Source organism: Coregonus lavaretus (assembly GCF_964263955.1).
Source record: "Coregonus lavaretus genome assembly, chromosome: 3".
In the NCBI taxonomy this organism is placed as follows: Eukaryota; Metazoa; Chordata; class Actinopteri; order Salmoniformes; family Salmonidae; genus Coregonus; species Coregonus lavaretus.
The window spans coordinates 34083823-34102901 of record NC_139990.1 but is presented as its reverse complement, the minus strand read 5'-3'; the positions used below and the strand labels follow the sequence as shown (position 1 = coordinate 34102901).

The 19079-nt window shown below is 43.5% G+C and overlaps 1 protein-coding gene across 1 annotated transcript in view; it reads right to left on the bottom strand.

Annotated features, from left to right (window-relative positions):
• The window catches only part of LOC311107105 (IgGFc-binding protein-like), a gene marked incomplete at both ends in the record, with an annotated part of 43549 nt that extends 29946 nt beyond the window's left edge, over positions 1 to 13603 (bottom strand). The window contains 12 exons of the mRNA XM_084149582.1: positions 1869 to 2068; positions 2300 to 2867; positions 3052 to 3453; positions 5321 to 5520; positions 5758 to 6325; positions 6510 to 6911; positions 8780 to 8979; positions 9217 to 9784; positions 9969 to 10313; positions 11084 to 11542; positions 11663 to 12264; positions 12397 to 13603. Of these exons, the coding sequence (XP_084005708.1) occupies positions 1869 to 2068; positions 2300 to 2867; positions 3052 to 3453; positions 5321 to 5520; positions 5758 to 6325; positions 6510 to 6911; positions 8780 to 8979; positions 9217 to 9784; positions 9969 to 10313; positions 11084 to 11542; positions 11663 to 12264; positions 12397 to 13603 (5721 nt within the window). The remainder of the gene's footprint in view (positions 1 to 1868; positions 2069 to 2299; positions 2868 to 3051; positions 3454 to 5320; positions 5521 to 5757; positions 6326 to 6509; positions 6912 to 8779; positions 8980 to 9216; positions 9785 to 9968; positions 10314 to 11083; positions 11543 to 11662; positions 12265 to 12396) is intronic.
• Between the last annotated feature and the right edge of the window lie 5476 nt (positions 13604 to 19079).

Genomic DNA, 19079 nt, shown 5'->3' with positions numbered 1-19079 from the left:
CTGAGGGAGAGAAATAGGTACAGTACATTGTTATTGTGGCAGTGTTATAAGGATGCAGTTCTTATAATAGAGGGACATACACTTTATCTTTGAATTTACATTGAATAATACCTTATTGGACTATACATTTACAATAAACAATTGTACATTACAGTATACACATATTTTCTGAAAGATATATCTGACAATAATGTGTATTTGTGGTACATAATGTTCTATTGTAAAGTAAACACAACACATTGTTGGAACAGTGGGGAAAAAAAGTATTTAGTCAACCACCAATTGTGCAAGTTCTCCCACTTAAAAAGATGAGAGAGGCCTGTAATTTTCATCATAGGTACACGTCAACTATGACAGACAAAATGAGGAAAAAAATCCAGAAAATCACATTGTAGGATTTTTTATGAATTTATTTGCAAATTATGGTGGAAAAAAAGTATTTGGTCAATAACAAAAGTTTCTCAATACTTTGTTATATACCCTTTGTTGGCAATGACACAGGTCAAACGTTTTCTGTAAGTCTTCACAAGGTTTTCACACACTGTTGCTGGTATTTTGGCCCATTCCTCCATGCAGATCTCCTCTAGAGCAGTGATGTTTTGGGGCTGTCGCTGGGCAACACAGACTTTCAACTCCCTCCAAAGATTTTCTATGGGGTTGAGATCTGGAGACTGGCTAGGCCACTCCAGGACCTTGAAATGCTTCTTACGAAGCCACTCCTTCATTGCCCGGGCGGTGTGTTTGGGATCATTGTCATGCTGAAAGACCCAGCCACGTTTCATCTTCAATGCCCTTACAGATGGAAGGAGGTTTTCACTCAAAATCTCACGATACATGGCCCCATTCATTCTTTCCTTTACACGGATCAGTCGTCCTGGTCCCTTTGCAGAAAAACAGCCCCAAAGCATGATGTTTCCACCCCCATGCTTCACAGTAGGTATGGTGTTCTTTGGATGCAACTCAGCATTCTTTGTCCTCCAAACACGACGAGTTGAGTTTTTACCAAAAAGTTCTATTTTGGTTTCATCTGACCATATCACATTCTCCCAATCCTCTTCTGGATCATCCAAATGCACTCTAGCAAACTTCAGACGGGCCTGGACATGTACTGGCTTAAGCAGGGGGACACGTCTGGCACTGCAGGATTTGAGTCCCTGGCGGCGTAGTGTGTTACTGATGGTAGGCTTTGTTACTTTGGTCCCAGCTCTCTGCAGGTCATTCACTAGGTCCCCCCGTGTGGTTCTGGGATTTTTGCTCACCGTTCTTTTGATCATTTTGACCCCACGGGGTGAGATCTTGCGTGGAGCCCCAGATCGAGGGAGATTATCAGTGGTCTTGTGTGTCTTCCATTTCCTAATAATTGCTCCCACAGTTGATTTCTTCAAACCAAGCTGCTTACCTATTGCAGATTCAGTCTTCCCAGCCTGGTGCAGGTCTACAATTTTGTTTCTGGTTTCCTTTGACAGCTCTTTGGTCTTGGCCATAGTGGAGTTTGGAGTGTGACTGTTTGAGGTTGTGGACAGGTGTCTTTTATACTGATAACAAGTTCAAACAGGTGCCATTAATACAGGTAACGAGTGGAGGACAGAGGAGCCTCAAAGAAGTTACAGGTCTGTGAGAGCCAGAAATCTTGCTTGTTTGTAGGTGACCAAATACTTATTTTCCACCATAATTTGCATATAAATTCATAAAAAATCCTACAATGTGATTTTCTGGATTATCTTTTCTCAATTTGTCTGTCATAGTTGACGTGTACCTATGATGAAAATTACAGGCCTCTCTCATCTTTTTAAGTGGGAGAACGTGCACAATTGGTGGCTGACTAAATACTTTTTTTCCCCACTGTATATGTTCTAGGTAAACCCCACCTTGTAGGTGCGTCCTTTGTGGTAACAGCTGCACAGGTCCCACTTAACACAGCCTGTCCCGTTGAAGTAGTAGTCTGTATTGCAGGCACAGCCCTCAGCACAAGTGGTGGGGCAGGTGATAATGTCAGAGAGGCCGGGACATGGGGTGGCACAGATCTCAGAGCAGCTCTGGTAGTGGCTGTTGGCAGGACAGTCCAGGGCTACAGAGGAATAGATTAAGTAATTAGACATGCAATATAATGTCCAGCCACAACACTCAATACTCCAGCCTGCAGGAATCAAAATCACCTTTATTTGCCAAATACATTTACAAGTACCAGGAATTTGACCTGATGAAATGGTGCTGAAAACAAGAGTCAGAATATACAGACAGAATATATAGATGAAAGAAAGCCAAATGTGTCCCAATCCACAGGTTGGTAAATACTTACGACAGAAGGTTGGTGTTCTCCAGTTACTGATGTTAACCCCAAAGTCCTGGCAGTCGATCATGTATGCTGATATGCTGTGACAGAGAACCTTACGGTCTCCCTCAGACAAGCAGACATCATAGACACAATCTCTGAAGTAAGAGGCAGGGTCTATCACATTGTGGCAGGCGGCGAAGGGACCTTTAGGGTTTGTGATGATACTACAGTCGGCCTCAAATATGGCTTTTTTATTAGCGTCACACTTGGGGCAAAATTCTCCGCTGCATCCATCCTCACAAACCACATGCGGCACACTTATCTTCCAGGCTGCCCCAAAGGTCAGGAGGTCCTTGGTGATTTTCCCATCAGGCAGTTGAAACTCATCATTCTTGTTGTCGTTGAAATTGCCACACAGACCACAGGTCTTGCCTCGGTAGTTGCCAGGGACGGTGACCATGACGTGGTACACAAGGTCATAGGTGACTCTCAGACCGAAGTCTGTTATGATGACATCGTAGGTGCCCTCTTGGTAGGCCTGCACTGCTCCGTTGTTTAGATTCACAGGGAGGCTCATCATAATTCCATTTACCTGGATGAATGACATATCAAATATGACAAGCCTTACCTAATTATATGCACTAGGTTAGTTATAGTTATATACTTGATGACCTCTTTTATTATCTTAAAGTGATTACGGAATTGTCTCATGTTAATTAATCAAACACAAAAATAGTATGTGTGCATTTGTCACACCAGTCAAATTAAATACTAACCATTATCATTCCTGCTTGATTCTTCCTTAGAACCAGGGTGTTACCATAGACTTCTACAGCCACAAGCTTGGCAACGGCTACCTTTGGATTATTTGACATGGCGTACCACTTCTCGTTCTCCACCACTACAGAGAAGGGGTTGAGGCGGGTGCCCTCTAGATGGCAGCCTTGAGCTGCAGTGTAGGTGCAGGTACCTTGGAAGTCATAGGTGCTGTTGTCAAAGGTCTTGTAATGTGGGTCACCTGAGATGGTGCAGACTCCCTTTCTAACACAGCCCAGGTGACCATTCATGACCTGGCAGCTCTCGTCAGCCTTGCACTTGGTGGCCTCACATTTCACATCACCAGAGGCAGTGCAGGTGCAGAGCTCCTGGCAATCCTCTGACAACACAGACTCACCAATCTGAGGGAGAGAAATAGGTACAGTACATTGTTATTGTGGCAGTGTTATAAGGATGCAGTTCTTATAATAGAGGGACATACACTTTATCTTTGAATTTACATTGAATAATACCTTATTGGACTATACATTTACAATAAACAATTGTACATTACAGTATACACGTATTTTCTGAAAGATATATCTGACAATAATGTGTATTTGTGGTACATAATGTTCTATTGTAAAGTAAACACAACACATTGTTGGAACAGTGGGGAAAAAAGTATTTAGTCAACCACCAATTGTGCAAGTTCTCCCACTTAAAAAGATGAGAGAGGCCTGTAATTTTCATCATAGGTACACGTCAACTATGACAGACAAAATGAGGAAAAAAATCCAGAAAATCACATTGTAGGATTTTTTATGAATTTATTTGCAAATTATGGTGGAAAAAAAGTATTTGGTCAATAACAAAAGTTTCTCAATACTTTGTTATATACCCTTTGTTGGCAATGACACAGGTCAAACGTTTTCTGTAAGTCTTCACAAGGTTTTCACACACTGTTGCTGGTATTTTGGCCCATTCCTCCATGCAGATCTCCTCTAGAGCAGTGATGTTTTGGGGCTGTCGCTGGGCAACACAGACTTTCAACTCCCTCCAAAGATTTTCTATGGGGTTGAGATCTGGAGACTGGCTAGGCCACTCCAGGACCTTGAAATGCTTCTTACGAAGCCACTCCTTCATTGCCCGGGCGGTGTGTTTGGGATCATTGTCATGCTGAAAGACCCAGCCACGTTTCATCTTCAATGCCCTTACTGATGGAAGGAGGTTTTCACTCAAAATCTCACGATACATGGCCCCATTCATTCTTTCCTTTACACGGATCAGTCGTCCTGGTCCCTTTGCAGAAAAACAGCCCCAAAGCATGATGTTTCCACCCCCATGCTTCACAGTAGGTATGGTGTTCTTTGGATGCAACTCAGCATTCTTTGTCCTCCAAACACGATGAGTTGAGTTTTTACCAAAAAGTTCTATTTTGGTTTCATCTGACCATATCACATTCTCCTAATCCTCTTCTGGATCATCCAAATGCACTCTAGCAAACTTCAGACGGGCCTGGACATGTACTGGCTTAAGCAGGGGGACACGTCTGGCACTGCAGGATTTGAGTCCCTGGCGGCGTAGTGTGTTACTGATGGTAGGCTTTGTTACTTTGGTCCCAGCTCTCTGCAGGTCATTCACTAGGTCCCCCCGTGTGGTTCTGGGATTTTTGCTCACCGTTCTTTTGATCATTTTGACCCCACGGGGTGAGATCTTGCGTGGAGCCCCAGATCGAGGGAGATTATCAGTGGTCTTGTATGTCTTCCATTTCCTAATAATTGCTCCCACAGTTGATTTCTTCAAACCAAGCTGCTTACCTATTGCAGATTCAGTCTTCCCAGCCTGGTGCAGGTCTACAATTTTGTTTCTGGTTTCCTTTGACAGCTCTTTGGTCTTGGCCATAGTGGAGTTTGGAGTGTGACTGTTTGAGGTTGTGGACAGGTGTCTTTTATACTGATAACAAGTTCAAACAGGTGCCATTAATACAGGTAACGAGTGGAGGACAGAGGAGCCTCAAAGAAGTTACAGGTCTGTGAGAGCCAGAAATCTTGCTTGTTTGTAGGTGACCAAATACTTATTTTCCACCATAATTTGCATATAAATTCATAAAAAATCCTACAATGTGATTTTCTGGATTATCTTTTCTCAATTTGTCTGTCATAGTTGACGTGTACCTATGATGAAAATTACAGGCCTCTCTCATCTTTTTAAGTGGGAGAACGTGCACAATTGGTGGCTGACTAAATACTTTTTTTCCCCACTGTATATGTTCTAGGTAAACCCCACCTTGTAGGTGCGTCCTTTGTGGTAACAGCTGCACAGGTCCCACTTAACACAGCCTGTCCCGTTGAAGTAGTAGTCTGTATTGCAGGCACAGCCCTCAGCACAAGTGGTGGGGCAGGTGATAATGTCAGAGAGGCCGGGACATGGGGTGGCACAGATCTCAGAGCAGCTCTGGTAGTGGCTGTTGGCAGGACAGTCCAGGGCTACAGAGGAATAGATTAAGTAATTAGACATGCAATATAATGTCCAGCCACAACACTCAATACTCCAGCCTGCAGGAATCAAAATCACCTTTATTTGCCAAATACATTTACAAGTACCAGGAATTTGACCTGATGAAATGGTGCTGAAAACAAGAGTCAGAATATACAGACAGAATATATAGATGAAAGAAAGCCAAAGCCAAATGTGTCCCAATCCACAGGTTGGTAAATACTTACGACAGAAGGTTGGTGTTCTCCAGTTACTGATGTTAACCCCAAAGTCCTGGCAGTCGATCATGTATGCTGATATGCTGTGACAGAGAACCTTACGGTCTCCCTCAGACAAGCAGACATCATAGACACAATCTCTGAAGTAAGAGGCAGGGTCTATCACATTGTGGCAGGCGGCGAAGGGACCTTTAGGGTTTGTGATGATACTACAGTCGGCCTCAAATATGGCTTTTTTATTAGCGTCACACTTGGGGCAAAATTCTCCGCTGCATCCATCCTCACAAACCACATGCGGCACACTTATCTTCCAGGCTGCCCCAAAGGTCAGGAGGTCCTTGGTGATTTTCCCATCAGGCAGTTGAAACTCATCATTCTTGTTGTCGTTGAAATTGCCACACAGACCACAGGTCTTGCCTCGGTAGTTGCCAGGGACGGTGACCATGACGTGGTACACAAGGTCATAGGTGACTCTCAGACCGAAGTCTGTTATGATGACATCGTAGGTGCCCTCTTGGTAGGCCTGCACTGCTCCGTTGTTTAGATTCACAGGGAGGCTCATCATAATTCCATTTACCTGGATGAATGACATATCAAATATGACAAGCCTTACCTAATTATATGCACTAGGTTAGTTATAGTTATATACTTGATGACCTCTTTTATTATCTTAAAGTGATTACGGAATTGTCTCATGTTAATTAATCAAACACAAAAATAGTATGTGTGCATTTGTCACACCAGTCAAATTAAATACTAACCATTATCATTCCTGCTTGATTCTTCCTTAGAACCAGGGTGTTACCATAAACTTCTACAGCCACAAGCTTGGCAACGGCTACCTTTGGATTATTTGACATGGCGTACCACTTCTCGTTCTCCACCACTACAGAGAAGGGGTTGAGGCGGGTGCCCTCTAGATGGCAGCCTTGAGCTGCAGTGTAGGTGCAGGTACCTTGGAAGTCATAGGTGCTGTTGTCAAAGGTCTTGTAATGTGGGTCACCTGAGATGGTGCAGACTCCCTTTCTAACACAGCCCAGGTGACCATTCATGACCTGGCAGCTCTCGTCAGCCTTGCACTTGGTGGCCTCACATTTCACATCACCAGAGGCAGTGCAGGTGCAGAGCTCCTGGCAATCCTCTGACAACACAGACTCACCAATCTGAGGGAGAGAAATAGGTACAGTACATTGTTATTGTGGCAGTGTTATAAGGATGCAGTTCTTATAATAGAGGGACATACACTTTATCTTTGAATTTACATTGAATAATACCTTATTGGACTATACATTTACAATAAACTATTGTACATTACAGTATACACGTATTTTCTGAAAGATATATCTGACAATAATGTGTATTTGTGGTACATAATGTTCTATTGTAAAGTAAACACAACACATTGTTGGAACAGTGGGGAAAAAAAGTATTTAGTCAACCACCAATTGTGCAAGTTCTCCCACTTAAAAAGATGAGAGAGGCCTGTAATTTTCATCATAGGTACACGTCAACTATGACAGACAAAATGAGGAAAAAAATCCAGAAAATCACATTGTAGGATTTTTTATGAATTTATTTGCAAATTATGGTGGAAAAAAAGTATTTGGTCAATAACAAAAGTTTCTCAATACTTTGTTATATACCCTTTGTTGGCAATGACACAGGTCAAACGTTTTCTGTAAGTCTTCACAAGGTTTTCACACACTGTTGCTGGTATTTTGGCCCATTCCTCCATGCAGATCTCCTCTAGAGCAGTGATGTTTTGGGGCTGTCGCTGGGCAACACAGACTTTCAACTCCCTCCAAAGATTTTCTATGGGGTTGAGATCTGGAGACTGGCTAGGCCACTCCAGGACCTTGAAATGCTTCTTACGAAGCCACTCCTTCATTGCCCGGGCGGTGTGTTTGGGATCATTGTCATGCTGAAAGACCCAGCCACGTTTCATCTTCAATGCCCTTACTGATGGAAGGAGGTTTTCACTCAAAATCTCACGATACATGGCCCCATTCATTCTTTCCTTTACACGGATCAGTCGTCCTGGTCCCTTTGCAGAAAAACAGCCCCAAAGCATGATGTTTCCACCCCCATGCTTCACAGTAGGTATGGTGTTCTTTGGATGCAACTCAGCATTCTTTGTCCTCCAAACACGACGAGTTGAGTTTTTACCAAAAAGTTCTATTTTGGTTTCATCTGACCATATCACATTCTCCCAATCCTCTTCTGGATCATCCAAATGCACTCTAGCAAACTTCAGACGGGCCTGGACATGTACTGGCTTAAGCAGGGGGACACGTCTGGCACTGCAGGATTTGAGTCCCTGGCGGCGTAGTGTGTTACTGATGGTAGGCTTTGTTACTTTGGTCCCAGCTCTCTGCAGGTCATTCACTAGGTCCCCCCGTGTGGTTCTGGGATTTTTGCTCACCGTTCTTTTGATCATTTTGACCCCACGGGGTGAGATCTTGCGTGGAGCCCCAGATCGAGGGAGATTATCAGTGGTCTTGTGTGTCTTCCATTTCCTAATAATTGCTCCCACAGTTGATTTCTTCAAACCAAGCTGCTTACCTATTGCAGATTCAGTCTTCCCAGCCTGGTGCAGGTCTACAATTTTGTTTCTGGTTTCCTTTGACAGCTCTTTGGTCTTGGCCATAGTGGAGTTTGGAGTGTGACTGTTTGAGGTTGTGGACAGGTGTCTTTTATACTGATAACAAGTTCAAACAGGTGCCATTAATACAGGTAACGAGTGGAGGACAGAGGAGCCTCAAAGAAGTTACAGGTCTGTGAGAGCCAGAAATCTTGCTTGTTTGTAGGTGACCAAATACTTATTTTCCACCATAATTTGCATATAAATTCATAAAAAATCCTACAATGTGATTTTCTGGATTATCTTTTCTCAATTTGTCTGTCATAGTTGACGTGTACCTATGATGAAAATTACAGGCCTCTCTCATCTTTTTAAGTGGGAGAACGTGCACAATTGGTGGCTGACTAAATACTTTTTTTCCCCACTGTATATGTTCTAGGTAAACCCCACCTTGTAGGTGCGTCCTTTGTGGTAACAGCTGCACAGGTCCCACTTAACACAGCCTGTCCCGTTGAAGTAGTAGTCTGTATTGCAGGCACAGCCCTCAGCACAAGTGGTGGGGCAGGTGATAATGTCAGAGAGGCCGGGACATGGGGTGGCACAGATCTCAGAGCAGCTCTGGTAGTGGCTGTTGGCAGGACAGTCCAGGGCTACAGAGGAATAGATTAAGTAATTAGACATGCAATATAATGTCCAGCCACAACACTCAATACTCCAGCCTGCAGGAATCAAAATCACCTTTATTTGCCAAATACATTTACAAGTACCAGGAATTTGACCTGATGAAATGGTGCTGAAAACAAGAGTCAGAATATACAGACAGAATATATAGATGAAAGAAAGCCAAAGCCAAATGTGTCCCAATCCACAGGTTGGTAAATACTTACGACAGAAGGTTGGTGTTCTCCAGTTACTGATGTTAACCCCAAAGTCCTGGCAGTCGATCATGTATGCTGATATGCTGTGACAGAGAACCTTACGGTCTCCCTCAGACAAGCAGACATCATAGACACAATCTCTGAAGTAAGAGGCAGGGTCTATCACATTGTGGCAGGCGGCGAAGGGACCTTTAGGGTTTGTGATGATACTACAGTCGGCCTCAAATATGGCTTTTTTATTAGCGTCACACTTGGGGCAAAATTCTCCGCTGCATCCATCCTCACAAACCACATGCGGCACACTTATCTTCCAGGCTGCCCCAAAGGTCAGGAGGTCCTTGGTGATTTTCCCATCAGGCAGTTGAAACTCATCATTCTTGTTGTCGTTGAAATTGCCACACAGACCACAGGTCTTGCCTCGGTAGTTGCCAGGGACGGTGACCATGACGTGGTACACAAGGTCATAGGTGACTCTCAGACCGAAGTCTGTTATGATGACATCGTAGGTGCCCTCTTGGTAGGCCTGCACTGCTCCGTTGTTTAGATTCACAGGGAGGCTCATCATAATTCCATTTACCTGGATGAATGACATATCAAATATGACAAGCCTTACCTAATTATATGCACTAGGTTAGTTATAGTTATATACTTGATGACCTCTTTTATTATCTTAAAGTGATTACGGAATTGTCTCATGTTAATTAATCAAACACAAAAATAGTATGTGTGCATTTGTCACACCAGTCAAATTAAATACTAACCATTATCATTCCTGCTTGATTCTTCCTTAGAACCAGGGTGTTACCATAGACTTCTACAGCCACAAGCTTGGCAACGGCTACCTTTGGATTATTTGACATGGCGTACCACTTCTCGTTCTCCACCACTACAGAGAAGGGGTTGAGGCGGGTGCCCTCTAGATGGCAGCCTTGAGCTGCAGTGTAGGTGCAGGTACCTTGGAAGTCATAGGTGCTGTTGTCAAAGGTCTTGTAATGTGGGTCACCTGAGATGGTGCAGACTCCCTTTCCAACACCCTGGCAATCCCTGACACCGTTCTTCACCTCACACTTCTCATGGGGGCCACAGCTGAACTTCACACACTTCACCTGATAAATAAAATAAGACATAGTTAATTAGGCCATGAAAATATCCTTCACATCAAAACTTTTATTGTTTGGATGTATAGATTAACACTTGATTTGATCAAGGTCAAACATGTTTCTTTGCTCAAATATTTAAATGTTCAACTAAACCATCGTTCCAAAATGTTAATACACATACAGCTACATTGGAAGTATTTACAGAATTTAAACAAAAATACAGAAAATGGACCAAAAGGCAAATATGTGACTTTAGGCATGTCTTACTAAGACCAATGTAAACGTACCTTGCCATTGCATGTGCACTCCTCCTGGCAGAGTCCATTGGGATGGAAGACTTGTCCATTTTTGTAGTATCTATCGTTGTAAAGACAACCACATTGCGAGAGTGGCACACATTCGTCTCCACTGAGAATGAAACCAGCATCACAAACCCATCCTTCCTGACACAGAGCCTTACAGTTGGTGGAGGCAGAGAGGCTATTACAAGTAGCAGGGCAGCCATTTGCACAAATCTCATAGTGACTGTTCGCAGGGTGTTTGAACTCTGGAGATAAATAGAATTGATGAACATTTGATTAATGAATTTTGGGGCAACAACTCTGTGAAGAATAATACTGATATAAGGTCAATATTTTAAAAAATGGAATGTCTGACTCACCGCAGAAGTCTTTGGACCTCCATGCAAAGACCTCAGCTCCTTTCTGCTGGCATGCTGCAGTGTATGTTTGGAGGCTACTGCATAGTGTGTTCTTGTTGCCATTGTTAAGGCATACATCGTAAACACAGTCATCAAAGAAGCTGCTGGGGTCCACCTTGGCGTGGCAGTTGCGGAAGGGACCTTTGGGGTCTCGGATTTTACCACAGAACTGGTTGGTTTCAAAATTATCTTTCTGCGTGATGTCACAGTTAGGACAATGGTTCTTATCTTTACAGCCATGGACGCAACCAGGGATCTCTGCAACTCTCCAGCTCTGACCAAGCTCCTCTGGAGTGGCGGCTTGCTTTCCATTCTTCATCTGCATTTCATCGTTGAGTTTGAGGTTGTAGTTACCACACATGCCACACATTGCACCAGCGTAAGTGTGGGGGACGGTGACAAATGATGTGGAGTGCCAGTCGTAGGACACTTTCACCCCAAAGTCAGTGTGAATCACTGCAAAGCCACCACTCAGGTACATTTGCACCTTACCTTTGAGCAGTTTGACTGGGAGGTTGGTAAGCTCTTCATCTACCTGTAGAGATAATGTTGAATGTTTGAATATGGGGTGGAATGGATGAATAAAGAAGACATACAGATATATCTATTTACAACAAACAGTGAATAAAAGTGAATATATCCCAACATAACTCACCAGAACTAAACCTTTGTGCTCTTTGCTGATGACAATGGTGTGTCCATAAACAACAACCTCCACCAACTTAGTGCTGGACCCCACTTTTTTACCACGGCCATCATTTTGCACTAGGACATCAAAGTGCTCAAGGGCTTTGTTGTTGGTGCAAACGCCAGCCATCTGATACACACAGGTGCCCTGGAAGCTGTAATGGTGGCCATCGAAGGTGCGGTAGTGTGGGTCACCAGACACCATGCATGTGGAATAGGCCATCAGGTGGCAGTCTCTCTTCCCATCAACCATCTGGCACTCCTGCCCAAGAGGACAGCCAGTGCTCTTGCATTCCATTTTCAAGCTGGATGAGTTGCAAGTACACCTCTCGATGCAGTGCTCATCACCCCAGAGGGATGCTCCAGCTTTCACAAAGTGACCATTGTACAGGCAGCCACACTGGGACTTGGGCACACACTTGTTCCCATTAAGCACATAGCCCTTGTCACAGGTACAGCCCTTTACACAACTGGTTTTGCACATGGAGGGACCTTCTGGGTCTTCACAGGTGGCAGGGCAGCCCCTACCACACACCTCATAGTGGCTGTTCTCTGGGCATTCAGGGGCATCTATTTTTTTGGGTTAAGGGCAGAAATTATAAGAAAAGTATGGTTACACAGTCACACAGCTAGTGTTCACCAGTCACCCTTGGGAGAATCCCTGTTGCTTGATACACAATATGACACATTTGATTGACATACCTGGGTTACCAGAGGCAGGGGATCCGTAGCCATTGGCATAAGCCCCACCAATGCTGTAGATAGCGAATGGGGAGTTAGCGTGGGCTATCTGGAGGAAGCTAGCTCCAGTACCATACAACACCTCAGCCCATGAGTACTCGGTTCCGTCCACTTTGTGCCACTCGATGTTTAAGGGCATTGGAAGCTTGTCTACCGTGAACCCACCCAAGTCTTTTGTAAGAGCCACCATTACGAACATGTTGTGGAAGCCAGCTTGCCCTTCTAGAGCGTATGAAGTGCTGAATTGATCATTTGGTAGAATGGTGAACAGAAAAGGGTCATAGTATTCCTTCTTTCCTACGTCAGCTCCGTTGAACTCATACAGGACCTGAATGCCTTTGTTAGCGCTCAAGTAATAGGAATTTGGCCAGGTGACATAGAGCTCAAGCGTTTGTCCTGGGAACATTGGTAGTGTAAAGAAATCGATACCAGTTTGACTCACTTTGACTTGAGTGAACTGAGATGTTTGGATGTAAAGACTATCATATCTGTTGATGTTTTTATGGAAAGGTAGTGGTGCAACAATGAATTCCTTCCCCCAACTGTTAACGGGCTGGAGCTGCTCATAGACGTGGTTGCAGCCAGTATATTTCACAGTACAGCTGTGTCCTGATAGAACTCCTACTGGAAGCTTAGAGATCACTTTGGAGCCACTCAGATCAAACTGGCTCTGAATCTGTACACTCTCAAAGGGCATAAGGTCGATTGTCAGCTTGCTGCCTGCACCATACTTTTGTCTTTGGAATGTCACCGGGGCAGTCAGATAGACCTCAACCCCAAAGTTCTTCTCTTTGTAGTTGGTGATGGAAAACTCTTTGGAGAACTTATCACCAGCGGTGGACACAGGGGTGAAGATGAAGTACTCTGTTCCCCAGTCCTTCACGGGGTAGACGACAGAGGTGTCAGCTGTTTCCTTCTTGTAGTTGAATGACAACACTGTGACCTCCTGGGAAGCTTCGATCAGGACAGTGGGGAGGTTCTTCTTGCTGCCAATCATCTCTACTCCTTTGGGTAGATCAAAGGTCACGCTTTTACCAGGGTCAACTGTCTGCTCGTAGACCTTCCCAAGGGCAGTTACCTTGACCTTAATGGGGTGGAGGGAGGTGGGGGGAGCTGCCACTTCAATCTTAAAGCTTGAGCCTTTATAGTCTTCAATATAATTTTGCATGAAGGCTGTGGCAAACTCTTTTCCTGCCGGCCCAGCAGAGCAAAGTCCTAGAAAACAATGTTTCAAAAATGTTCAGCAAATCTATGGAAAAAATGTAGTTCACTAAGGATAATAATTATGCAAGCCACCAACATAACACTATTTATTTTTGATGCAACAAATTCTGAAGGTAAAGTTGATAGTGCAGTTAAAATAGTGCTAAATAATGACAATATGATTTGGTGAGGGAAAAAACCTTTCTTATCTGACTCAGTTTAGCTTGAAGACAAAGACAACCTTGGTCAATTTCATGAGAAAAACAACACCCCACATGAATAATTACTACAGTTTACTATCAAATTCTGTAGTAAAGTATAGTGCAGTGTAACAATGTACGCTGGGAGTCGGGAATTAAGTACAGGGAGTGCATTTAATGATAAATAAAACATGGAACAAAACAAGAGTAGCGTACAGACAGGAACAGAGTAACAGAATTAATAACGCCTGGGGAAGGAACCAAAGGGAGTGACATCTATAGGGGAGGTAATCAGGAAGGTGATGGAGTCCAGGTGAGTCTGAAGTTCTGGTGCGCGTAACGGTGGTGACAGGTGTGCGTAATAAAGAGCAGCCTGGTGACCTAGAGGCCAGAGGGGGAGTATGTGACAGTACCCCCTCCCTGACGCGCGGCTCCAGCCGCAGGACGCTGACCAAAGGGACGATCCCGGGGATCAGGAGCGGACCGGTCACCTCTGTTGAGGCGCGGGAACCTGTCGAGCCGGCTGAGGTGCGGGAACCTGTCGAGCCGGCTGAGGCGCGGTAACCTGTCGAGCCGGCTGAGGCATGAGAACCTGACGAACTAGCTGAGGCATCCCGGTAGCTTTGGAAACAGACGCCTGACGAGCCAAACGAGGCTTGAGAACCTGTCGAGCCAGCTGAGGCATGAGAACCTGACGAGCTAGCTGAGGCATCCCGGTAGCTTTGGAAACAGATGCCTGACGAGCCAAACGAGGCTTGAGAACCTGTCGAGCCAGCTGAGGCATGAGAACCTGACGAGCCAGCTGAGGCATCCCCGGTTGCGTCGGCAGCGGCACCCGGACCTGACATCACCAACAAAAAAATTAAAATGTAAAAAGCACTCCGATGCTTCCCTTTGGTGAGGCGTTATTCTGTAACAATGTATGCTGGGAGTCGGGAAGCAAGTACAGGGAGTGCATTTAATGATAAATAAAACATGGAACAAAACAAGAGTAGCGTACAGACAGGAACAGAGTAACAGAATCAATAACACCTGGGGAAGGAACCAAATGGAGTGACATATATAGGGGAGGTAATCAGGAAGGTGATGGAGTCCAGGTGAGACTGATGAGGCGCTGGTGCGCATAACGATGGTGATATGTGTGCATAATAAAGAGCAGCCTGGTGACCTAGAGGCCAGAGGGGGAGTATACGTGACATACAGTATAAAAACTATTTCCAGGCTGAGATTTCAATATAGCCTATAGGCTACGGTGTCAATAAATCAATCATTAATTTGTTCATGTCATCACACAGAATAGGAGTCATTCATGCTTTGAAATGCCATCAAGCATTTGTTTTAAAATGAAATAACAAAGGCAGCCTTGAATAATTAGCCTAAACAATAAACAAACTGCAACATGCATGCAACTGTTTTTAGTCTTTGCAGTAATAAATGCCTTACAATATTTTTTGATAGAACAGACTCACTGGTAGCCTGCACAAATAATCTATTTAGTGTCATTTACACTCTTCCAAACAGTCAGATTTTTGTTATGTATTGTAAGCTTCCACAACTAAGTCAAATGTCTTCCACACAGACTTCCCTTTTCCCTCCCGAGCAACCAGTAAACATTCCCCCATTGAGTTTTTTTGTCACGTCCTCTGCATCCATTATGCTGCCACATGTGTTATGGTGTTGGAGTTTGTTATAACCAATTTATTGATGTGATTATGATATGCTACAGGTCAGGCCCTATTGGTCACGTGCATGCGATGCATACATATGTCACGTAAACAGAGCAAGGTTTGAGGGAATAGGGAATGTTTGTCCTAAACAATTGAGGGATTTCAGTTAACAGAACTTTTCAAGTAAGAAACTAGAAATGTCTGTAATTATGTTGCAGCTTCAGCACCACGGACAGCGCGATAAACACTGTTGCTGTGCTATGTATGGTCCATGGTCACTGCAGCAGGGAGGAGAGAGAGACAACGTGCGCCAGTCACACAGGCACTAGCTGTCTATTTTATACACTGTGCGGCAAGTCCGAGCCCGGCCCAAATCTATTGCTGTCGGCTCCCTCTTCAGTCATTTGCGTGTCTTAATTATTTCATTAAACAGTGTGCTTAAAGTATCAGACAAGCTCAGTGCATATACACTGAACAAAAATATAAACAGTTCATATAAGGAAATCAGTCAATTGAAATAAAATCATTAGACCCTAATCCATGGATTTCACGACTGGGAAAAAAGATATGCATCTGTTGGTCACAGATAACTTTTTTTTTAAAGGTAGGGCATGGATCAGAAAACCAGTCAGTATCTGGTGTGACCACCATTTGCCTCATGTAGCGCGACACATCTCCTTCACGTAGAGTTGATTAGGCTGTTGATTGTGACCTGTGGAATGTTGTCCCACTCCACTTCAATGGCTGTGCGAAGTTGCTGTCGTACACGCTGTCGTACACGTCGTTCCAGAGCATCCCAAACATGCTCAATGGGTGACATGTCTGGTGAGTATGCAGGCCATGGAAGAACTGGGACATTTTCAGCTTCCCAGAATTGTGTACAGATCATTGCGACAACGGACCGTGCATTATCATGCTGAAACATGAGGTGATGGCGGCGGATAAATGGCATGACAATGGGCCTCAGGATCTCATCACGGTATCTCTGTGCATTCAAATTGCCATCGATAAAATGCAATTGTGTTTGTTGTCCATAGCTTATGCCTGCCCATACCACAACCCCACCGCCACCACGGGGCACTCTGTTCACAATGTTGACATCAGCAAACCGCTTGCCCACACGACGCCATACATGCTGTACAATTGAAATCAGGATTCATCTGTGAAGAGCACACTTCTCCAGCGTGCCAATGGCCATTGAAGTTGAGTATTTGCCCACTGAAGTCGATTACGACGCCGAACTGCAGTCAGGTCAAGACCCTGGTGAGCACGACGAGCACGCAGATGAGCTTCCCTGAGATGGTTTCTGACAGTTTATGCAGAAATTCTTCGTTTGTGCAAACCCACAGTTTCATCAGCTGTCCGAGAGGCTGGTCTCAGATGATCCCACAGGTGGAGGTCCTGGGCTGGCGTGGTTACACGTGGTCTGCGGTTGTGAGGCTGGTTGGACTTACTGCCAAATTCTCTAAAACGACGTTGGCTTATGGTAGATAAATTAATATTAAATTCTCCAGCCTTTCATTTTCCCCAGCACACGGTGCACCTGTGCAAAGATCACGCTGTTTAATCAGCTTCTTGATATGCCACACCTGTCAGGTGGGTGGATTATCTTGGCAAAGGAGAAATGCTCACTAACAGGGATGTAAACACATTTCTGCACAAAATTTGAGAGAAATAAGCTTTTTGTGTGTATGGAACATTTCGGGGATCTTTTTTTTCAGCTCATGAAACATGGGACCAACACTTTACATGTTGCGTTTATATTTTTGTTCAGAATAGTTTGTTTTTTTAAAACACTTATGGTGTTTTTATATAGGCTATGGAAAAATATACGTTCGAACATTTGATTGGTTGAAAGAAGAGACAACTCTCGGTAAACCAAGATTTGTTTTAGCCAGGGACAGCCCCACTCCCTACCTTGTAAGCTTACCCATAATCTAAGGCTTGGCTTGACATTCTCCCAATGTCATTAAACCTTTTGGTGTTTTGTAACAGATGTCTCTTTCCATTCATGAAATGGCTGCTTCACAGTTTGGATTGATTGATTTTATCATTTTAAAAAATACATAGAAAAATATTTTTAAAACTGACCGGGATTGCAAAATAAAGTCAGGGACTTATTTCCATTGTGGTCCACTTCCCATAGTCTTTAGGGTGTCTATAGCTACGTTTCCATCCAATTGGAGACACATTTTCATGTGAATATTCTAAAAACAGTATAAAAACAATATATTCATTCCAGAGTTTCCTTTAGGAAAATTTGGCGCTGGACAATGTGACCATTAAGATTTTAATTTACCGGACATTTGACAAATTTACCAGACATCCTTTCAGATCTGACCTGGCACAGCCAGCGCCATCAATAAACAAGCGATATTGGCCAAATGAGGAACATTTAAATGTCCTTAAAAACAGCATATAACAAATTACAAAAACACCATTCATTGGGTTTCGATGTGTAGCATACGCAAAACTTTATAGCCAATTTCTTTTCTTTTTTTAAATCAGAGTTTTGAGCACTAAATACATCATGGCATTGCATGCATAGGCATGTAGGCTTCGGTGTCCACTGTATGATATTCACTTTAAAAAATATATAGCCTATATAAAGAAAGACAAGCTTAGGCCTAGCCCCAGATAGAGATATGCTGGCGGCATTCTACATACAACACCAACATGCATTTCTTTATGTCTGATGGCTACTGCGTCTGCTATACAGATATAGATGTAGGCTACAGAAGGAATCTAATTAGTTAATTTTCTATCAGGATATTTTGTATAAAGATAGGCATTATATTGTAATCATCTTTATATTTTTGGGAGGGCAAAAAGCTGACAATTATGCCTATCAGCTAAGGGAAACCCTGGCGCATTTTCCCATCAGAGTTGTGTTTCCATCAAATTGACTTGTTGCAGATAAAAGTCTGTGCGTGAATATGTAGTCCACATAAAAAAATATTTTGAGGTTAAATTCCCATGTACTGAATAAAAAATACAAGTTAAATGGGTTTCAATCTCATTTTTACCTCTAGGCCTACTGATGGTTTTGTCACAAGGAATGTTGCGTATAGGCAGGCTATAGCGAATGTGCCCACTCTGGTATTGGCATGTGCACTCTAGCCAACAGTATGCAGATACAGAGCAGGTATAGCCCACTACATTATGAGATTATTATGGACAAAAGTGCAAGATTATTTTTATTTGTCATATGGCAGCCAAGCATCGATTTATCATTCACCAGAATAACCCTCGACATTTATTGAAAGGAGCATCAACCTCATCACTGTGCACTTCCATCACCCTGTGAAGTTCATCATAACTTATTTCATCTGTAGCTAAAAAACTGCATGCTTTCTCATGATGTTGTGAAGAAGAAAAAAATCTGACATTTATTTACGCTCATAAAAAGGTTGGATGGAAACCTGGTCAATGTCAAGCCATGTTGAGGATGCTGAAATTATATTTTGGATGAACGTGTACATGCCTACAGGAGACTTTTGAAATAGCCTAATCAGATTAAAACATTGTGACTGGTTGTGTTATGCCACATATGAAAGGTAATACATAAAAAAAG